Source organism: Cuculus canorus, chromosome 1 (genome assembly GCF_017976375.1).
Source record: "Cuculus canorus isolate bCucCan1 chromosome 1, bCucCan1.pri, whole genome shotgun sequence".
Classification (NCBI taxonomy): domain Eukaryota; kingdom Metazoa; phylum Chordata; class Aves; order Cuculiformes; family Cuculidae; genus Cuculus; species Cuculus canorus.
In genome coordinates this window covers 158,594,149-158,614,071 of record NC_071401.1, presented here as the reverse complement: position 1 = coordinate 158,614,071, position 19,923 = coordinate 158,594,149, and the positions used below count along the sequence as shown (strand labels likewise).

The following is a 19,923-nucleotide window of genomic DNA, read 5'->3' as shown; positions in this document are numbered from 1 at the left end:
TCAAAGAACACTAAAAAAAGCAAAGGAGTGTGTATAAATAGAAAAGGCGTTTGGTTTCCATAACTAATTTTGTTTGGGTTTATTTAAACATTGAATTCAGTCTTTAAAATTTGAGTGTCAGCATGAGTTTTATGATGATAAAAAGTGTGCAGAGTCATTGCAAGAAGCCGGGTTCTTACAAGGCTTTGCCATCTACAATGCATGCTGAGCACTCATCACTGTTTGTCACAATTAGAGCATGATCTGATGTGCCTGATAACCACTCCTCAGCTGGTAGTTCTGTTGTGTTAGGATTGGGTGTATAAAAGGCCAGAACATGCGTTGCTTTCTCCCACAGTGCGTTTGCACAGCTGTATCACTTTAAGGTAACTAGTGGCTGGCTCACTGCATCCTGCTACTCAAGCCCTGTCAGACATTTTTTTCATTCCGGTTTTCCTGTTGACATTTTAGCCACTTCAAATCACAGCCTCTTGATCCTTCTGCTTTTCTGCCTTCTTTTTTCTTTGTCTGGAATAGTAGCCAGGTTTTCGAAATTTCATTCCCTGGATTCCTATTAAAAAACTGTCTCACACACATCAAAGGATCTCTCTTCATTGAAATTTCAAAATAATCTAACATTTTAAATGGTAGAAAAAAGTAAGTTTCTAAATCTTACATAAAAATATATACCTTATAAGGTAACAATAATCCCAAGGAAAAGTCAAACGTGAAAATTCAATGGCTTTCCAAAATTAGTAAAGAAATTATATGCATAACACCGCTAGAAACTGTTATGAATAGAAAAACTCAGACGAAAGCTGTAGCATGAAAATTAATGGGAAAAAAAAGGCAAAGAACTAAATATGCAGGAATTATATAAACACAATTCTTCAGTATCCCGAAATAAAAGAACCCACAGCAACAGCCAGGATGATAAAACTTCTCAGCAGAATAGAAGACTACTGAACTCCAAACATTGTTTTCAAAGCCCTTTTGCAGCTCCAGCCAGAAAGGAGTTCTTGGTCATACTGCGCTTCAAAAACGTATCAGTAACTGCAGGAAGAGGTTTTTGGCACAAGACTTATGGCCCAGACGAAAAAGGAGCCAGAACTGAAACCATCTGAAAGCCTTCATATCTGCTTTTGACAGCCCCTGTACAACACTGCACATACTGAGGATTTGCACTTTTGCTCTCTCCAAACAGTAATGCTAAATCAGGCTATAATCATAGGTCCAGGTAGACATTGTGCCACCAAAAAGGACACAAGCAATGTCCTACAAAAAATGATACCAGGACTAAAAGCTTTTGACTTTCCTCACTTTTCTTTAGAAGACCCTTCCCAGCCACACATTAAATTCGAGCTCTTGAAGGTCTTATTTATCTCTGAAACAAAATGCTGAGCCTGTTCCTCACCATAAGCTAAGGACCAGAAAGACTCCATGCAAACAAGAAGCAGCTCCTTGATTCACCCAAACTAACAGTTCACCAGATTGCAATCCTTCATAGGCCCTCACCATCCTTTGCAGCCCACTTATGTGGCACCTACGCATTTCTCGTCTTCCTAAACACTAAACATAATGTTTACCCTAGAAATAACTGTAACTCTAGACTATGCCCAGCTCAAACATTAACCACCAGCTACTGGTCACATGAAAAAGAGGCCAGGACTGAAAGCTTTTGGCAGTCCTCTTAAAACTCCACTCTTGCTGGGGCTCTGTGCTTTGTCTCGCTCCTAACACTAACTCTCAAATTAAGAATTGGAACACTCTAGAAACACACAAGAAAAGATCAGTTATAGGTCTTAATCTTTCTAGAGCTGCTTGACTTCCTTTCCTCGCATTTTTTTAAATTCTCATCCTCCTTAGAAAACAAAGCATCTAGACAAGCAAAGAATTTACCAGATTCCTGGCAAGTGCAGGAAATTGCTTCACCTCAAAGAAAAAAAAAGGCTAAAAAGATCAAGATATTTTGTACTGGAATTCACAATGAGCTTTCTGTTTAAAGTCTTCTATAGCTCTACTTTTAAAAATTTAAAGTCACGATAATTGAAAGATAAAAACATATTCATAAAATATACAACTGTATTTTTTTACCTCAAGTTTTTAACTCAATGGCGATTTTTATGCTCAAGTATCACTCCCCTAAAGCATCCTGTGAATATCAAAACAGTAAACATATTTCACATGAAAGTAATACAAATTTCTACCTACCCTCACAATGATCTTTTCAGACACACTTGCAGACAGGAGGTAGAATTGGTCCTGAGAGACAGCATACAGTCCAACTACCAGCATGAAGTATCTAATATGAAATTGATTTAATCAAGACAGTAATTGAAATAACATCTTCTCATAGAGAAAAAAATGTTTTAAATACAACTGTTATCACTGATCCATAAAAAGACAGGCAGCACATTTTCAAAATGTATTTATGTTACAATCTAAGACAAAATACTTCCTTCCCTTTCAAATAATATGCCTTTCAGTCCCCACAGTCACTGAGAATGAACACAGATTACAGTAATTTTGACAAATTTAAGTAATGAAGAGTCAGAGATGAAGACCCTTCCTTCCCCGGCAGAAAATTATCGTTTGTTTTTTTTTATCTTCCTGTTTTCATCAGCCAACGTTCTGGCTATATATTCCTGAAACAATCTCTAACCATGAGGATGAGACATTTTCTTTTACCCTCATATCATTTTGTGACTCTAGAAGAAAGGCATTTAAGCAGATATCAAGTTATCACAGAATCTGAAGATAAAAGAAAAACAGAGTATTTGGCAGCACTGAGATTTTTCACAAACATCAGCTCCACTCTAACATAGGCCTCCTCTTTTCCTCTTCACACACACAGGCCAAGCAGCTATAGCAATACCTCTGGTCAGGATTAGGTTTTCCCTTTTTTCTCATATTATTTGCTGTTGTTTCACTGAAATGCAACCTCCCCAGCGTTACTTTGGTTATCTGGTCCCCTGGCAGATCAACTCTAAAAGAGAAAAGGAAAACAGATCGGAGAAATAAGCATTTGGAGATCTACCCGGCTCAAGCCAGATTTCCTCAAACTCATTAAAGCAGTTTGGAGAAAAAAATTGCAAATGGAAAACCAGAGGAACCCCAATAAAAATTTCGTGACCCTGGTTTATAAAAATGTATTAAAAACAGTGATTATTTCAAGGAGATAAACAAACCAACAGAACTGTTCTTAGTAATAAAAGTCTTGTGTTTCTTGTTCTGTTTTTACACAGTCTTGAACATGGTAAAACTGGAATTATTCCACGTGATGGGTATTCGTTGCTTGCCAAGGGTAACAGTGCTTATTATTGGATCTAATTTCCACATAAAATAAATACACTTCACTGCTTGTCCTTTTTTTCACCTACGTCTAATTTCTATGTGTGGAAGTATAAAATATACACCTATGTCTCAAATACATAGTGGCACTGCTCCTGTAAGTGATAGTTAATATGAATAAAGACTTTGCTGGGGGAAAACAACAGTTCAGCTACTGCATTCTCATCCAGTATAGATGAAAATTACACTATCTTAACCCTTGAAACAATTTATGCCCAGAATCTGTTCTCCAGAATGCAAGAGGGAGAAAATGCCATGATAGAGATAATTAAGTGAAAGCTGAGCTCTTTTCCCATGCTCAAAGTTAATTTTTGCAGATTATACATTGCAGCCTTTATCCCAGCACTGTCCTGTCAAACTTGACATAATCTTATCTTTTTCTTTTAAGTCTTATTCAATTATTTATGGAGAACAGATGAGCTCCAACAGTAGACATGCCAGAAGAACAAACAGTGATTCTGCCAGTGAGTTAAAATGCAGAAGAACAACAGAGAGTTCCGAGAAGAAGCCACACGTTTCTAGCAGGTGCACCTCCCCCTTAAAACCACAGATACATCTCATGCTCATGCAGAACAGCAACATTACTGACATTTCTAAAGAAGGGAAATGCATCTGCCATACAGCTCTAAACAGCATACAACGGTGTTGCTAGCTGAATATAAATATTTTGGATAGGCGTACTTGACACTTCTACGAGGCTGCTGGAATTTTCCTTAATGAAGGGAAACCAAATTCTGATTCTGGTCTGATACTACTCTGATTCTATGTGCTCATCTAGAATGGAATTTGGATAAAGATCAGAAGACTGGCTTAGAACTACTACAACTTTCCAAAAAACAAACTACTTCACGTTTCAGCCCAATTAAGTGTTGAAATAAAAAGGCATACATTTCTTAAAATTCTTACCGAACAGGATGGAAAGTTCTTTTGCTTCGATCTGACTGAGACTGTTCAATAGCAACTATTTGATTTGGACTTTCCACCTATAAAGAAAAAAAGAATTTTTGAAAATTACAAGAATATTAAATTGTCAAAGACATTGAATTTGCAGTAGAAATTAATAGGCAAATTGGTCTGAAATGGTGAGAGCTCTCTTATTTCTCATGGAACTGCATATAAAATAACACAGGAATTGAACCCTGATCAACTGACACCTGACAGTGCTGAGTTCCAGCTAATCTCAAGCCCCAAATTGTTCAGTGCATCTAATGTGAAAGGAAGGGGGAGAGGAGAGAAAGAAAAAGTCATTAGTTAATTTGCAAAAGAAAAATTGCTTTCCGAATCTAGACTTGAATCTAGGCTGTTATTAATTCATTCTATCCTGAAGCACAAATACAGATATTTAACACGAGAACTGAACCTACACAAGGTAGTTCCGTAAGTTATTTCTGTCCCTTTCTGGAATGGTACCAAGCAGCACTTTGCTTCAGATGAGAACAGATGACAGTAATATTCACTAATTTCTTCTGCATTACTGTTTTAGAATGCATTAAGCAAAACTGGCAGTAACAGCTACATGAATTTTTTAAATCACCGAGTTTTGGTAGCAAGCAAAAAAACTGTTAAAATCTTTCAGAAAGATGAACATTTTTTTACTACTTCTCTATATGTAAGCTTGTAGATCCATAATAGCTGGGAAGAATTTGATTCTTAAAATTAAAATGGAAAGCCTGGCAAGAAGAAATAGGGAAATTTTGTGAACTGTTCAGGAAAACCAAATGTTATTCTTTTTCTTTGCTTTGTGATTAGTTTTTTTCAACACATCTTTTTGACCTATGGGTAGACTGTCCACCTACACACTGTCTGACACCCCTGCACTGCCCACAGAGGGAACAAAATTTCAGCCAAAGAGAGGGAAGTCAGTGAAACCATGGTAAACAGGCAAATATGATGCCTTTTTGGCATATAACAGTACGAGCATCCATGAAACATTGCTTTTTTGCAAGAATCCCACACAGAAGCCACTAGTAACTTAAGAGCTGCCTTTTGTCAGTTCTTGGTCTAAAATGACTAAGAAAAGAATTCGTCATTTACCTTATTATATGGATAATAACATACTAACTTATTAAAAGTACATACTAACTTATTAGAAGTAATAAGCACAGAGGAGAAATACTTGCCTTTATGCCAAAAGCTTTCAAGTAAAACTTTTCTATTGGTTTCCCCCCTAGCTGAGTTTTGACATATTTCGGATGTCCAGTGATTCTAATATGGACTGTGATTTGGAAATGATTCTTCTTCTGGCACACAAAGGCATCATCTGTTGTTGAAAAATTAAACCCTTTATCTGTGACAATATGATATCCAATAGCAGGTCTACAAAAACAAGAGGAAAGAATAAAAATTTTGAGTACAAGCATATTTGAGTGGCAGCTTGAGTTCCTGTTTTTTCATATGGCCTGAAAATCCACCTGATTTTTACTGACAAAATGGGAGCTGAGACACATCTTAATAATCGCCGGTTCTACAAGTAGTTTCTTCTTCTCCCCCTAGAGGTGTAAAAATGAAAATGCACATAAAATGTACTCTACTTCCAGTCTGACTAATGAAAGGTTTGGAAACCAGACATGGAGAAGCTTACATAATTCTCACTTACAAATTTGGCATAAAGGAACTCTGCACCTAAAAGCACAATCGAACCTTTTAGTGTATTCAAACATTCCTTGCTATGAACAACAGAGCTGAAGGAGTGCTGCAAACAGAAACGTGCTAATGAGCCAGCAAGACTCTATTAATATTGTTCCTGAATTCTCACACATGGTGCTTCTGCAGAAGCTGCTGGAATTTGAACAGGGCTTTACACATGCTAAAAGAAAAGCTATCGATACTGACCCTCTGGCCAGATGACTATAAAACTCTCCTTTACAATGCTGTCCATCCTACCCCAACAAAGGAAACCCTAATTCTACTTATTCGAAGGGCTATTCTGCCACCCAAAGATAAAGAGTATTCTGTCTTTAGGATTCACAGCACACAAAGAAAGGTATCAAAAGACCCTTTCACAGTAATGATAGCAGTACATGTATTTGGATGCTTTAATACTCAGCATTGTCTTTGTTGACATAAGCCACCAAGAAATGTGAGTCTGGAACTGAAATTCTAAGTGTATTGGAACCAACAAGTAATCAGGTAGCAGCAGGAGATTGATCTCCCACCATCAGCTCACAGCTCTCTTGTAGTCATTTGACTGAAAGTGTAACAGGAGTTGGAAGCCACTTCCGTTTAGAGTGACAATTCACATCACAAACACAGCCAGAGGTTTCTTGGCCCATCTAACTTCCAAGGAGTAGAATGGTGTGGACAGTGAGCTGCTTGCTCTCTTGTCATGTTGGTACCTTAGGAGAAGGATTGTGCAGGACACAATAAAATGACCACTGCCTCTATCATGCCATGAACAAACAGCAGACATCAGCAATGACACTGACACTCTCCAAACTCCTATGATTCCTTTTAGCAGGTTGAGCTAGAGGAACACTAACCTTTACTGTGCTAAGTCATGTGGAGACAGTGACAAACTGTTTGCACCAGCCCTGGTGAAATGACCAAACACTCTTGAAAGTTTTTTTGTTAAAAGGGATCATTCATTATATACTAGAACGGAGAAAACTAGGGATGTAAAGTGAATTTGGATCACCTTCCCCAGATTAAGTGACCAAAAATTAAGATTTACAATTCTGATTTGTACAGGAAAACTCTAAATCTTTGACTAACAGTTGCACATCGTACATTTATGTCTACAGTTACTAATACTTAGGTTGTATGAGCCCAGAAGTCGTATAAGTATCTTCTAGTTCCATTTTTCTTTATTGTTTTAGGCCCTAAAAGGGAAAGGTGTCATATGCTCCATAATCACTTGCCCCAATGTGCTTGACAAAATAAACAAAACCTAACATGTACTTTAAGATAAAGCCATTTCTCTTTTGCCCCTAAATCCCTGAAGGGAATCCAGAAAACCCAGCATGAATTTCAACTAGTGTTTAAAGATCTGCTTATCCGATATATCTGCAAATTCATATTTCATTATGCTTGCTATACCTCCTTCTCCAGTCTTATTTTCAGCAAGAACAGGAGATGCCAAACCTATAATTTATTCCTACAAAAGAATATTAACAGAAAAAGAACCTAAATAAACCGCAAAACCTCTGTTTCCAAGTGAAAATATTAGTGCTTACAGTTTTGCATAACTAGAGTTAAATAAGCTGTTCCACTGAGAAGATTGGTAAGGTTGCCATGTGAGAGCTTGACAGCATTTTTCTGAAGTTGCATTCTGTCCATCACTGTCATATTCTTGCACTTCAGCAGCACAGTCCGTAACTGTTGCTGTAGAGAAATAGTGACAATTCAGTTATTACTTCTGCGACTAGCCCAAAACTCTGCATAAACATTTTCATAAATACACACATATACATACACATAAAGACAAATATATTACATATACATTTAAATCTGTCTTTTGCAGTTATTCGAAGATATTATATTATATTCCCTTGCCCTAGAAAATAATTTTTTTCAGCTTTCCTGATCTGCAAAATATGACACAAGTAGCAATTCATTTTTTTCTTGTCTCCAAAAGGATGGATGATTTTGGGGGGGGGGGGCAGTGGTAGAGAGAAAGATAATAATTTTGCTATAAAGCTTCAACACTGCAAGAAGCAATTAATCAAAAAAATTATATATGCTTTGTATCCTCTCTACTACATGTTTCAACTGAATATACTCAAGCTCACTTGCAACAGATACTTCACCCCAGAGCAGGAGGCACAGTTTTCCATGGACATTCACCATTACATCTGGCTGACTGGTTAATGTTTTCTGACTACATTTTACAGCATTCAAAGATAGATAGGATCAGCCATAATTCTCTGAGATACTACACATTTTGTGAAGACCAAGCAGAATATGGTAAGAGAGACAGATAAATGGAGTGCAGAAAGGACAGTAGAAAATATGTCATTAAGCATATAAGCTAAGATCCATTCACAGCCAGTGGCAGCACAGTAAGACAGAGCCTATGGAACCATTTCACACTCAAGCTTCATTTGCAATTCCCTCCTTCTGACAGCAGAGTGAAAATACTTTTAAAAACCCACAGTAAAGAAATTCACACCTCATTTCTAAAAGATCCCCATGACATTTTTCCCAATGGCTCTGTTCTTTTCCAATAGCATCTGTGTCAGTGACATTTTATTAACAGTGACTCCCAAGGAAAGCATATTCAAAGCTGTGTCTTTAAGTATTAAAAACAGGAATAGCAATTTTAGATACAGGAGCTCATCTTCTCTTTCCAGCAGTGACAGACTTAGAGGATTCGTCACAATTGAGCAACACTGATCAAATAAAGATACCAAAGGAAAAGTAACCTACTAAGTCCAGTTGCTACTCATTAAAAGTGTTCTAAAAGATTGATTTAATGCTAAAAATCAACATCCTCTGAAGAAGTAACTCAGGTGCCCACAAACACACAAGGATGAAATTCCTCAGATAAACTGTTCATTACAAACCGTTCATTCACAGAGAGCCTCACACTTCACAGAACCCGATCCATTCTGTATATGCCTGATAAGCTTTTTTATATCAATTGGTATAAGCTTAGCATTTTTATCTTGATAGAACAATGAACCAAATTGATTTGGGGAAGGGGTGGAGAAGAACTGACAGCTTTTACCAAGCTTGTGCACAGATACACTTTGTAGAAAAAATATGGAGTTGGGATGATAAACTGCAATCTGTCTGCTCATCCACCACATTAATTCCCTGTTAAGCTGAACCAAGATGGTTTCTTTGCCCAGTCAATTTAGCGCCAAGCAAAGTCAGCACAGTATGGTATAGCCTGTGTACTGCAGGCTCACACATGGAGAAGGGCAGAATATTTTGTCCAGAGAAACTTCAGGAAACATGAACCTCTAACGCTTCTTATCTCTTCACCAAATATAAATAGGTCTGGTTTTCAAAACCACTGAAAAAGTACATTCCTCCAAACCTGGAGTAGAAACTGTTAAAGCCACTACCTTGTCAGAGTCAGCAGGAACTGTGCTCTTAAAATATTTACTTGTTTACGGTAAGAAGCATTCGATTTCATCTTAACGCAGTTGCTTACCTTGGTTGGAGTCCTGACACGGGACTGGAGAATCAGTGGCATCTCCCAGTAATTGTGAGAGCTTTCTTTTTCTGCCTGATGCTGCAGAAATACTTTTTTAAAAATACACATCACATTACACATGTATAAGTATAAATACAGATATTACAGAATCATAACAAGAGACTCCCCAGGTATCTCATTCTAACTGTACTGTCTCCCAAATTTTTATTTGCTGGGTGGAGGAGAAAAACTGAATTATGTATTTTATCCTTCCAAAACATGACTTAGTTTAGTTTTTATTTCATATGAATAAAGAAGTTGATGTCTTTTTAAAAATTTACACAGGGCTCATGTGGCACAGTTTTATCATCTCCTGACATTTGCATTAAAAACACAGCTTTATCTTTAACAGTTGTACAGCACGAAGTGTGAACTCACTTTCCTTCTTAGACAGAAAACACAGGTAATGGTTAAACTAATACGTTAATGAAGAGATCTCAAGGGGCAGCTACTGCGTAACAGTTTTCCACTTTCTCAGAAAGTGAGATTTCAAAACATGCTTCTTCGTGCAAAGGGAAAAAAGACCCTTATTTCAAAGTTTTGATATTATAAAACGTAAGCTAGAATGGTCAGTCCTTCTGGATGGGGGACAAACCAAGCCAGACTCCAGGTCTCAGTCAGGCCCAGTAGGTGCTCAAAACAGACAGAGAACACAAATACTGACAATCCACGCCCAGCTTCCTTCATCCCCGTCTAACACATAATTGAGCTCTGCACAGAAAAGGGAGGGACAAGCATCTGCAAGTCCAGGACTACTACAGATGACTTCACATGTCTTTCCTGGTAAACGAGGTTTCCCTCTGGCTTGCATCAGACAATTAATTCTTACTAGGTATCATGGTTGGATGCTTGCATTTGCCAGTGTATTTTAAATAATTAAACATTCACAACACACTGGTAGGTGAATATGGCAGATGGCATATGAATAGCATTTCACTTGCTTACATGGATATGACAATTTTTCTTTTCTCACCTGTCAAAACACTTACAAGGTTCTTATGGACAAATCCTTGTAAAAGGTATTGCCAAATGCCTAAATGCTTTTATAATCCAGTTACGAAGCACCTGTTGATCCCTCTTTAGCCTCATAAAGTTTTCAGAATTTAAATACATTCCTACTTCCAATCTGAACTCCAATCAAGATGTTTAAAGAATCTTCAATCAGGAGTGTCTCAAAAACGTCTAAACACTGCCATCCTGTGGAAAACCCTACACTCATGGGGATTTTACACCAATCTTAAACCACATCTTGTAACAGCTCTATTTTGGTATCTGTCTCATCCTTTCTATAAAAGCTTTATCATTTACCCAGAAACCTGAGATGCATTTGGCTGAAAGGACGAATAATTAAAACCCAAACAGCTGGAAGATGTAGAATTATTCCAAGGTGTCACAGCATTTTCTGTCTTCAGACAACAGCCTTGGGGGATGCTGTAGGCATGTCCACTGGCACTGGGATCAGAGCAAGTCTCCATGAACCTGCAGGGTAGTTTGCCGGGAGCCACAGCAGCTGGGCATGGGAGCAAAGGCTGCAGCCCACTGGGCCACGTAGCATCACGCCATGGGGCTGTAAGAAGTAAACAGGCAAGAAAGTAAGGAAAAGAAGCCAGAAACCTTCCTACAAGCTTGGGAGAGGATAAATTCACGTGACCTACTCTGGAGCTTTGGCGGAGAACACAGTTCTGATCCTGAGTCAGGTGGAGAATCTGGCAACTGGCTTTGCCTTGGGATGAAAAAGAGATTTTAATTTTGACTGGAAGAAGACACAGAGGATGACCACAAAGTAACACTGAAAGCAGCTGGGGAGGGACAACCAGGCTACTGACAAGGGTCTTCAGGAAGCATTACTCACCATGGTTGTTGCCCCTTCTCAGAGGAGCACCATCACTTACACTTCACCAGATTATCTCCTATGGCACCTTTCCCTCACGTAGGGAAGTCCCATCCCTACCAGCTCTTTCCCAAACCACTCTCCAGACCTGCTGACTTCAACTCTCCTTCCTTCCTGTGAGCCATTCTTCAGTTACTTAGGAGCACATCAGCAGCTTAGAACAAACGGAGCTCACAAAGGCTTTAAACCCGTTCTCTCTAGACTGCAGGTTCAAGATCTGTAGCATCTTCATTCACTAGCTGATTTCTTAAGACTTTACTCTGGTTGAAGTACTCTCTGTCTCTCTTGGATGTTACGTTCTTGATTCTTTACTCTGCAGTACCTATGTTGATTATACTGTATTATATGTCCCTGTGATACTCTGTTTTGCTTTTACACTTGCAGTAAATCAGCAGTGTGTGAAGGATTATTCTCATAGAGTAGACCAGAACTACAACAAGCTGAGATATTCTCACACTATGTAGCAAAACAACTCATTCCTTCTGTGTTGATGATAGGAGCATCTTAAGTCAACAGCAGACCTCTACTTTCAGTCTCCTATTAGTTTAGGTCACAGGTCTGTCACATCTCCTGTTTTACTTCAAGTTTTTCAGTACTTCATGATGGTGCTTTAAAAGCAACACTATCATGGGGGAGAAAATCCTATGCGATCTTGCTGCCAATCAATGGAACTACAGAGGATTCCTCTATTACGTTAGGAATAGATAAATGTTCAAGAAATGGACTCTTAATTCTTTCAGGTATTCTTCTGTACGCTCAAACACTGCTCTGAAACACTACTTGAAAAATAAGTGCTTAAGATACATGTTAGGCTAAAAAGGCCAGAGCAGAGGAAGGATGACAGATACTTGGTGAGGCACCCCTCCTTTACTGAGGCTCAGTGTTCTGGCAGAAGTTGAACAAAACAAAATTGCTGAAAGGGACACCCTCATATTCAGAAAATATGTGTTCCCACATACACAGCAAATATTCTCAAGCATGAATGGAAAATTTCCAACTCCTGACTTTCATTCCACTGTCTCTACTTCAGGTTTTGTATTTCTAAGTTTGGATGGCATGAAAGAAAACAGTTTCATTTTTGGTCACAGCATATTAATTTTGACACGCTTTTGTGTATTTCATGTATCGCTACTGGTTTTCTAACATCCCGCATCCACAATCCTGCATTTTGGATTAGCTTCAACTACCTGATTCCTCTTAAAAAATAAGTTTTAAAATTGCACATTAGAATAATTTTTAATTTCCTTCAAAACAAATTTTCTGATGCTTTTAAATTACATGTCTACTGCTCTAAACATTATTTTCAACTTTGGATATAGAGTTGGCAAACATTTGAATTATTTTTTTTTTCCTCTGGAATACTTAATCCATACTACTGAATTCTAAATGAGCCTTGTAATATTTTAAAAGACCCCCCTGTAAAAGTCTAAAACTTCCCTTCTACACATTCAGTTCACATTCCTGATTACAAACACACCTTATGTGCTCTATTTCTGCTTTAAGTAAGAGTATTTCAGTGAAATACAGAGACAAATATTTTATAGGACAAAGAAAATATTCATAAAGTACAGAGGTAGTAGGGATATGTTTCCAAGATAGGACTTTACTGAAAACGGAATGGACTTCTGCAGTTTAAATGATTCTGTATTATAGACACAGTATATCAATTAAATGCCTTCTTAGGAAAGAACATGAAACCCTTTTTCTCCTTTCACCACCCAAGAGTAAGATATTACTATAGAAAAAGATGAGAAAGGCAAATTGTGCTTCACATGTGGCGTGAGAGTATAAATATAACACTGATGACCTGTCTGATACAAGACAATCTTTAATGGGCACTTCCAGATATACCTAAGACCTTGGTCGTAAAACGATCCTTTTCGATGCGGTCTGCATTTGTTATTGCACATGCCATTATCACAGAATCACAGAATCACTAGGCTGGAAAAGATCTCTAGAATCATAGAGTCCAACCATTCCTATCATATCCTATTATGTTGATCTTCATTTTGTGTGTGTGTGTGTGTATACATATGAGGACTTTAATATTTTTCTCTGTTGGCATGTTTTGGTAAGGTCTTTTATGAGATTCTATCCTGTTTGTGCACAGATAGTCCGCAAGACAGACAAGTACTTCATAATTTTACTTTTAGAGATTTAATGATGCTCTAAGTGTTCTTAATCTTGTAATTAATGACATATTACTGTGTTATCAGTGTAAAATCCTGTTGAGCCTCTAGATCCTTAGTAGCTTTATAGATTATTTCCTTGCATGTAGGCACTCAGATATTATAGTTGCAGTACTACTAACATACCTAATCTACGTAATAATGTGTGTATACATATATACACACACATTTATATTTCTACTATGTTTCTGTATCAAAGCAGAAGAATAGCATTTTAAAGTTGTCGTACAGGAGTTCAATAATCTGTTTAGCCTGGTACATTTAGTTAGTCTACAAATAAAGATTATGTTTATTTGTATACAGCCACCTCTTCATTCTTCTTTACTTCTATAATGCGGGCAGAGAGAGATTCAATTCAGTATTCATGGTACAGAGCAGGTAGAAGTCCATTTAGCCCAATGTAAGTAAATGTGTGTGCTGCTGAACATGTCCAGAATGAAAAATTCAGTGTTTAATTATTTTTAAAAGATCCTCTCTTGCTCTGCTTCTTGGCAAGTGCAAGTGTCAGCCCATTAACAATATTTTGCATCGAACAACTGTCAGCTGACGGTTGCCTAAATGAAAGATTTGGGGGTTAAGTCTTTGATAGATCTATGCTGCACAACTTTCCACCCTTGACCGTGACCCTTTGTGTTATGGATCTTTTGTATCTCTTAATGTTAGTCTCTGGAGAGATTAATGGACAGTTTCTCTGTTCTGAATGAAGCATTAGGATGAAAGCAATAGCCCTGCTTCCCTCAAATGGGAAGATTTACATTATTCTCTCAATTTATTTTACATTAGTCTCACTCATATCACTTAGGCTGCACATAAACACTAAATAGCACTTACAGGAATGTCAAAATAATAGCTTTGCATTTAATGCTACAGTTACCATACGAGTCGTGAATCATCCCAGACTTCATTATCATTCATTCTGTTGCACTACAACCATATTTCTATTTTCTTGAAACTCAAACTTCAGGTCTGACTGTTGTGTTCACATTTTATCATGGCTAATGATAAATGAAAACAATTCAAAAGATTCTACTAAAGAAGGGAAGTGCATGTTGCTGTAATACTTACAAAGTTCCAAACTCTATGTCACTGCTGATAAATTCTTCCAACATACTTGTATCCACTATGGGATTCTCCAAGGCTCCATGGATGTCTTGCCCTAAATGTGAAAATGTCAAAAAGACTTAAATTATGAGAGTGGAATTGGGAGGGGATCATAGATACTTCAGATTAACTAACACTGCCCACTCTCCTACACAAAGGAAAATCAACTCTGTCCTGTCTCGTTTGTAACAGGTGGATTATGCTACTGATTTTAGTCACTCTGGAAGAAAGGATGATGGGAAGTGCAGAGGAAAAGAGGATGTGCAGGGGACGATGAGGATGACACAGCAGCACCAGGCAAACATCAGGTCATGTGTGTCAATAAGGCTCCACAGCAAGAGAATGAGGGACTTCAGTCTGGAATTGGAAAAAAAGGGGTGTCAAATACTTCATGCTCTTTATTTAAAAAAGAAGAAAAAAAAAAAAAAAAAGCTTTAGAAGATTTGGATTGGATTGGTGACTTCCTTTTATTGTCCCAGAAAAAAACAGCCCACTAACATGTTAAATGTACTAATGAATAGAAAAGTTCAGTACTTTGTCCTTTGCTGCTTGGTAACTGAAGGCTATAAACAGATTTTATGATTATAAAGTCTCCAGAATTCATGACAATTTTTGTAGAAAGTCATCCGGAACTCTAAAACAGCCAAACAAACACAACTGCTTTGTAGGCTCCCTACCTCTCCAGGAAGCCTCCCATAAATACGGGTGTAGCCAGTGAGAAAGTAAACAAGATAAGGAGATTTAAGTTAATGCTCTCTCTAGTGCATGGCTGTGTCCCACTGCTGCACAAGATAAAATGGATCACCCTACAACTCAAGAGCTGCATGGCTCAGCCCTGAGCGGCTGACACCAACCATTTCATCTCAGCTCTGCAGCAGAGTGGAAGAACACAAAAGGTTAAACACTGTCACAGTTTTTTTCTGATGTCTCTGTTCCTTCTTCTTCTTCTTTAGTCATTACTTAACTGCAGTCAGTATGTAAAAATCAACTCCCATCACCTTGCACAGGAATTCCCTCATGTGCCTGCCTTAATACATAAATTCACATTGCTAATAAACATCTCCTGAATTGCTTTGTGATCACAGATTAATCTAGGCACTGCCTGCTTATCGCTGCTGCAGACTTAATTTTGGCTGCCTTTCCCTGTGAGATAGCAACTTGGAAGTGTGCTACTGGTAGATCCTTGCATCTAAGTATATTGGCACTGTATACAAACCTGTCCTCTGCATGTCGGAGGAGAAAAGATAGGCACGGTCTACTTTAGTTGTCTTAGCAAAATGGTAACATGGAAAGTCTTGAAGGAGCAGCAGAGAATTTCACAAAACCAACTTGGGTATACAAAAGAGCCCAGGTTTCCTCAGCAGCCTTCCTCAAATTTGTTGAATTCCCATCTTTTTGTTTTTCATGTCTAAAGAATTTTTGCTAATGTATTCCACAGCAAACTGATTCGATTGCCATCCATTCCTCCTGTTCAAATTGCCTGAGCCTCATGCAGAATGATATGATTTTGTTATTAACATGAGACTAGAGGTCAGATACACAGCGTTTTCCTTTTCCCACAAAACCAAGAACTCCTTATTTTGACTCAGATCAGAGACATGTACTTTTGAAGTATAGCTATGACACAAACAAGAACAGGGCCTTTAATATGGGCATTACTCAGTCCAGTGATGAGCTCTGCTGCTAAGTGATGACAACAGCAATAAGTATCATCCCACCTTAATATCTCCACTATGCTTAAACAGTTAAATGGGCGGGAAGAGAATGAAGGAATAAGTAACTCTGCTGGGAGAAGGAAGAACACCAGGAAGGAGATAGGCCACCACTTATGAGTATATAGAAGAACTATTACATTTGGTTGTTGTGTAGAACTTTTTTTTTTCTTTCTTAATGTACTTTCCAGGTCAGTGGTATCATGTGCTTGCATTGGCATCTGTTTCAACTGAGGAGGAGCTGTTGGATCATACGCAAATTCATTTTAAATGTGGCACCCATTTCACAGTCAACTGACCACAGTAAGAACTTATCAGATATGAGCAAGCCAGTTGCTCACCTGGACGTTAGGTGGCTGCAAGAGCAGAGAACTGTGTGAATGTCATAGAACAAACCCTGTCGAGAGGTCCCTGTAAACACAGCTTCCTGTGCAAAACCACGTGTGCCTGGAGGATATGTGGAGTCAGCAGCCTTTATCATCCTGTACTCGGGGATCTCTGCTCCCAGTCCACACTCCATACCACAATGTGCCCAGACATATCTGGCAAGAGCCTGTACCAGGTGACACATTCAACTTGAGAGTCACTGCGCAGGGGATTGCCAGCTGTGCAAGAAACAGGTGAAGACCGAAGGCTGACAGTGACTGGAGTTCTATGCACAATTGTTTCCAGAACCAAGACTGCAATCATAGGCAGCTTATGACTGTATTTTTCCCATTTCTTGATGAGTTTGAAGTTCTGTTGTTACTTCTCCTTCAATCTGAAGCCTAAAACCTGTCAGTTCTACCACTGGCTTCTACTTCCCTGACCATTCTCATCTAGCCTGTCTGTATTTGCTAGCCTCACGCCCCCAAGGAGTGGTCTGAACTCTATCCTCCTGATCTGACCATGACTCGCTTTGTATCTCTCTCTTTGGCAGATATCCATTCCTTTCCTTTAGCCATGAGGCTGTAGTCACCTGGTTCCCGAGCTCCACTCTACATTTGACACTTCTGTAGCCAACAGTCTTAGTTCCTGTATTGCCTGCCTTGATTAACTCTCCCAGCACTTCCACATAGCGCTTTACATAAAAGTGCACTTAAATCAGCCGCCTCCTTTTCTGTAGTAGCTAAATGCAAAGTGAGGGTGGGTGACAGAGAACCAGAAACTCCTTGCAGTCCTTAATAGAGCAGCTATTTTAGAGAAAGTCACATGAAATTGTGAATTTGTCTTGAGTCACCGTTTTTCCAAAGGAGTAACCAAATCACCAGACTATTAGGGTGTTCATTCTGTAAACAAAAACTAAGTGCACAACCAATAAAATATTGTAACACTTCTAGTATTGACTAAAAATAAATACTAAACTGAACATTTCCTGGCATTAAAGGAGGATACCAGGAAGTTCCCAGCCAAATCCATCTACTTGTGGTAAGATTTATGTTAAAACATTAGTCAGTCTATACAGGGAACATTCCTTAAACAAAGCTTGAGATATAAAAACGTCACATAGAACACCTAGTGCTCATTAATACCTGCTTGCCAAAAGAACAAACTCTTTGTTTGCAACCAACCCTTGCAACTCAAGGGAAATGTTTCCACTTGAGAATTATTAACTGATTTTCACCTGAAGATATGTTACCACTACAACATGCCTCAGTACTTTATAAGCTCCACTATATGGGCTCAGTGGAAAGTTTAGCTGAACTTCATTGACTTACACCAAAGTAAGAATTACCACCAAATTAAGGGCTGATAGTGCCTTTAACTTCGTTCATACTAAAGGACTCAGAGTAATGGTCACTGTTTAAACTGTTCAGGATAGTCCATTTCATTCTGATTGGAACAGACCTGGAGTCCTTGATAAAATCTGCTGGGCCAGCACATACAATCATAGAATCATTAAGGTTGGAAAAGACCTCCAAGACTATCAGGACCAACATGGAACCCCAGGCACATGGCAGCAATGAACAGGAAAGGGCTGAGGACAGAACTGCAGCCACCTGGGACATACCACAGCCTATGGTTATCTGATGGCAAGAAGATCAGCTGGGTAAGGAGGGAGCTTGTGTAAAGATAGATGGCTTTTCTCTAGAGAAACAAATCTTATTGTTAATATTTTAAGTTTCTTATTTCATCTTCTATTCCTTTTTCAATCTCTCATCCTTAAATACTGTATGACACCCATTTGGATTTTAAGTGTTCTGTCTTTAATGGCATGTTTTTTTCTGTAGCTTAATTTATCATGACCTCCAAACTATATTCCAGGAGCAGAGGTGGTGATACCCCTAAGAACCTTCTTCAGATCACAGAGAGCACTGAGACCAAACACATACATTTCAGACACCTCAATGTACCTTCTAACAGCAACAACAAAAAAAGAGGAGACTGAGTTTAACAGTGAAACTAAATTGGCTTGCAGTTTCTCAGCCTGTTGATAACATCAGTAAGAACAGATTGCTGTGGTACACAAGGACAGACATAAGAGCCAATAAGCAGCTCTAACCTTCCTGGGACAAAAAGGAACTTACTGATTAAAACATTCAAGTATTTTTAATATTAAGTATTAATTTCAACATAATTATAGTAAAAACTCTTCAAAGATGAACTCTATAGTGTGGGAGGAGTGAAATGAGGCAAAAAAAAAAAGACACGAATTTGCCAGAACAGCCTCACAACATGAGAAAGCCATTTACTCTTGAGAAAAAGCCAAGGTCAAATCCCAGGCAAACTCCTATCTAATCTAAGAAGTCTATTCACTCTTCAAAGTAGTGAACAGGAAAACAAACATCATTTGATTTTCCTTGAAAAAAACCTCCTTTTTCAGACTGTCCCTTCTCAATATTGCAAATGTGACTTCATCTTACTAGTGAACGTCAGAACAAATATGAACTGTAAGGAACCAAAGCAATGGGAAAAACGTGATCCTTTTTGCTCATGAATTTCAAATAACCTTACAAAGCAAATCTATAAACGTACCGAGTTGCCAGCTGATACATTTGGAAGCCAAAACTGAACCGATAACGAAGCAGAGACTTCCTCTGCAGCGGCATTCTCCACTTGATATTGCAGGACTCAGCTTTTTTGCAGCCTTGAAACAGAACTACATCTAATCTCAGAGGCCACCAAGTTAGAACTAGCAGTTTATTGCTCTTGCCTTATGAGGCATCATTATAAAGCCAACCCTCAAGCCATCATGCTAAGCTGGGGAGAGGCTGTTGGTTAAAACTGGCGTTACATTCAGTAAAGCTGACCCTTACTTGAGGAAGACAAGTCCTGCTTTAAACCAGCTTGCTCCCTCTTCGGATTTACCTATGGTTTAATAGCAAGAAGAGGCTAACTACTAAGTGCTGAGTAAAAGAACAGTTGGCTCTTGCAGCCTTAACACATATCTCGGTGTCCAGATAATGAAATTCAGCCATTTAACAGCATCTTTGCACGCTGCACTGTGCTAGGAAACCTTTGTTACTTTCTAGCATTACACAGCAGAGCCATATATTACTGAAGTAAAACAACCTTCAAAGAGGTTTCTTTCCTGCAATTAGATGGAATTCTCCCCTTCATGCTTGCCCAGCCAAACTTGCC

At 38.4% G+C, this 19,923-nt stretch overlaps 1 protein-coding gene across 1 annotated transcript in view; it reads right to left on the bottom strand.

Annotated features, from left to right (window-relative positions):
- MYRFL (myelin regulatory factor like) overlaps positions 1-19,391 on the bottom strand; it is a 47,222-nt gene extending 27,831 nt beyond the window's left edge. The window contains 11 exon segments of the mRNA XM_054066549.1: positions 2,191-2,281; positions 2,855-2,965; positions 4,237-4,313; positions 5,451-5,646; positions 7,503-7,650; positions 9,428-9,519; positions 10,778-11,036; positions 11,125-11,192; positions 14,615-14,739; positions 14,741-14,870; positions 19,318-19,391. Of these exon segments, the coding sequence (XP_053922524.1) occupies positions 2,191-2,281; positions 2,855-2,965; positions 4,237-4,313; positions 5,451-5,646; positions 7,503-7,650; positions 9,428-9,519; positions 10,778-11,036; positions 11,125-11,192; positions 14,615-14,739; positions 14,741-14,870; positions 19,318-19,391 (1,371 nt within the window).
- Between the last annotated feature and the right edge of the window lie 532 nt (positions 19,392-19,923).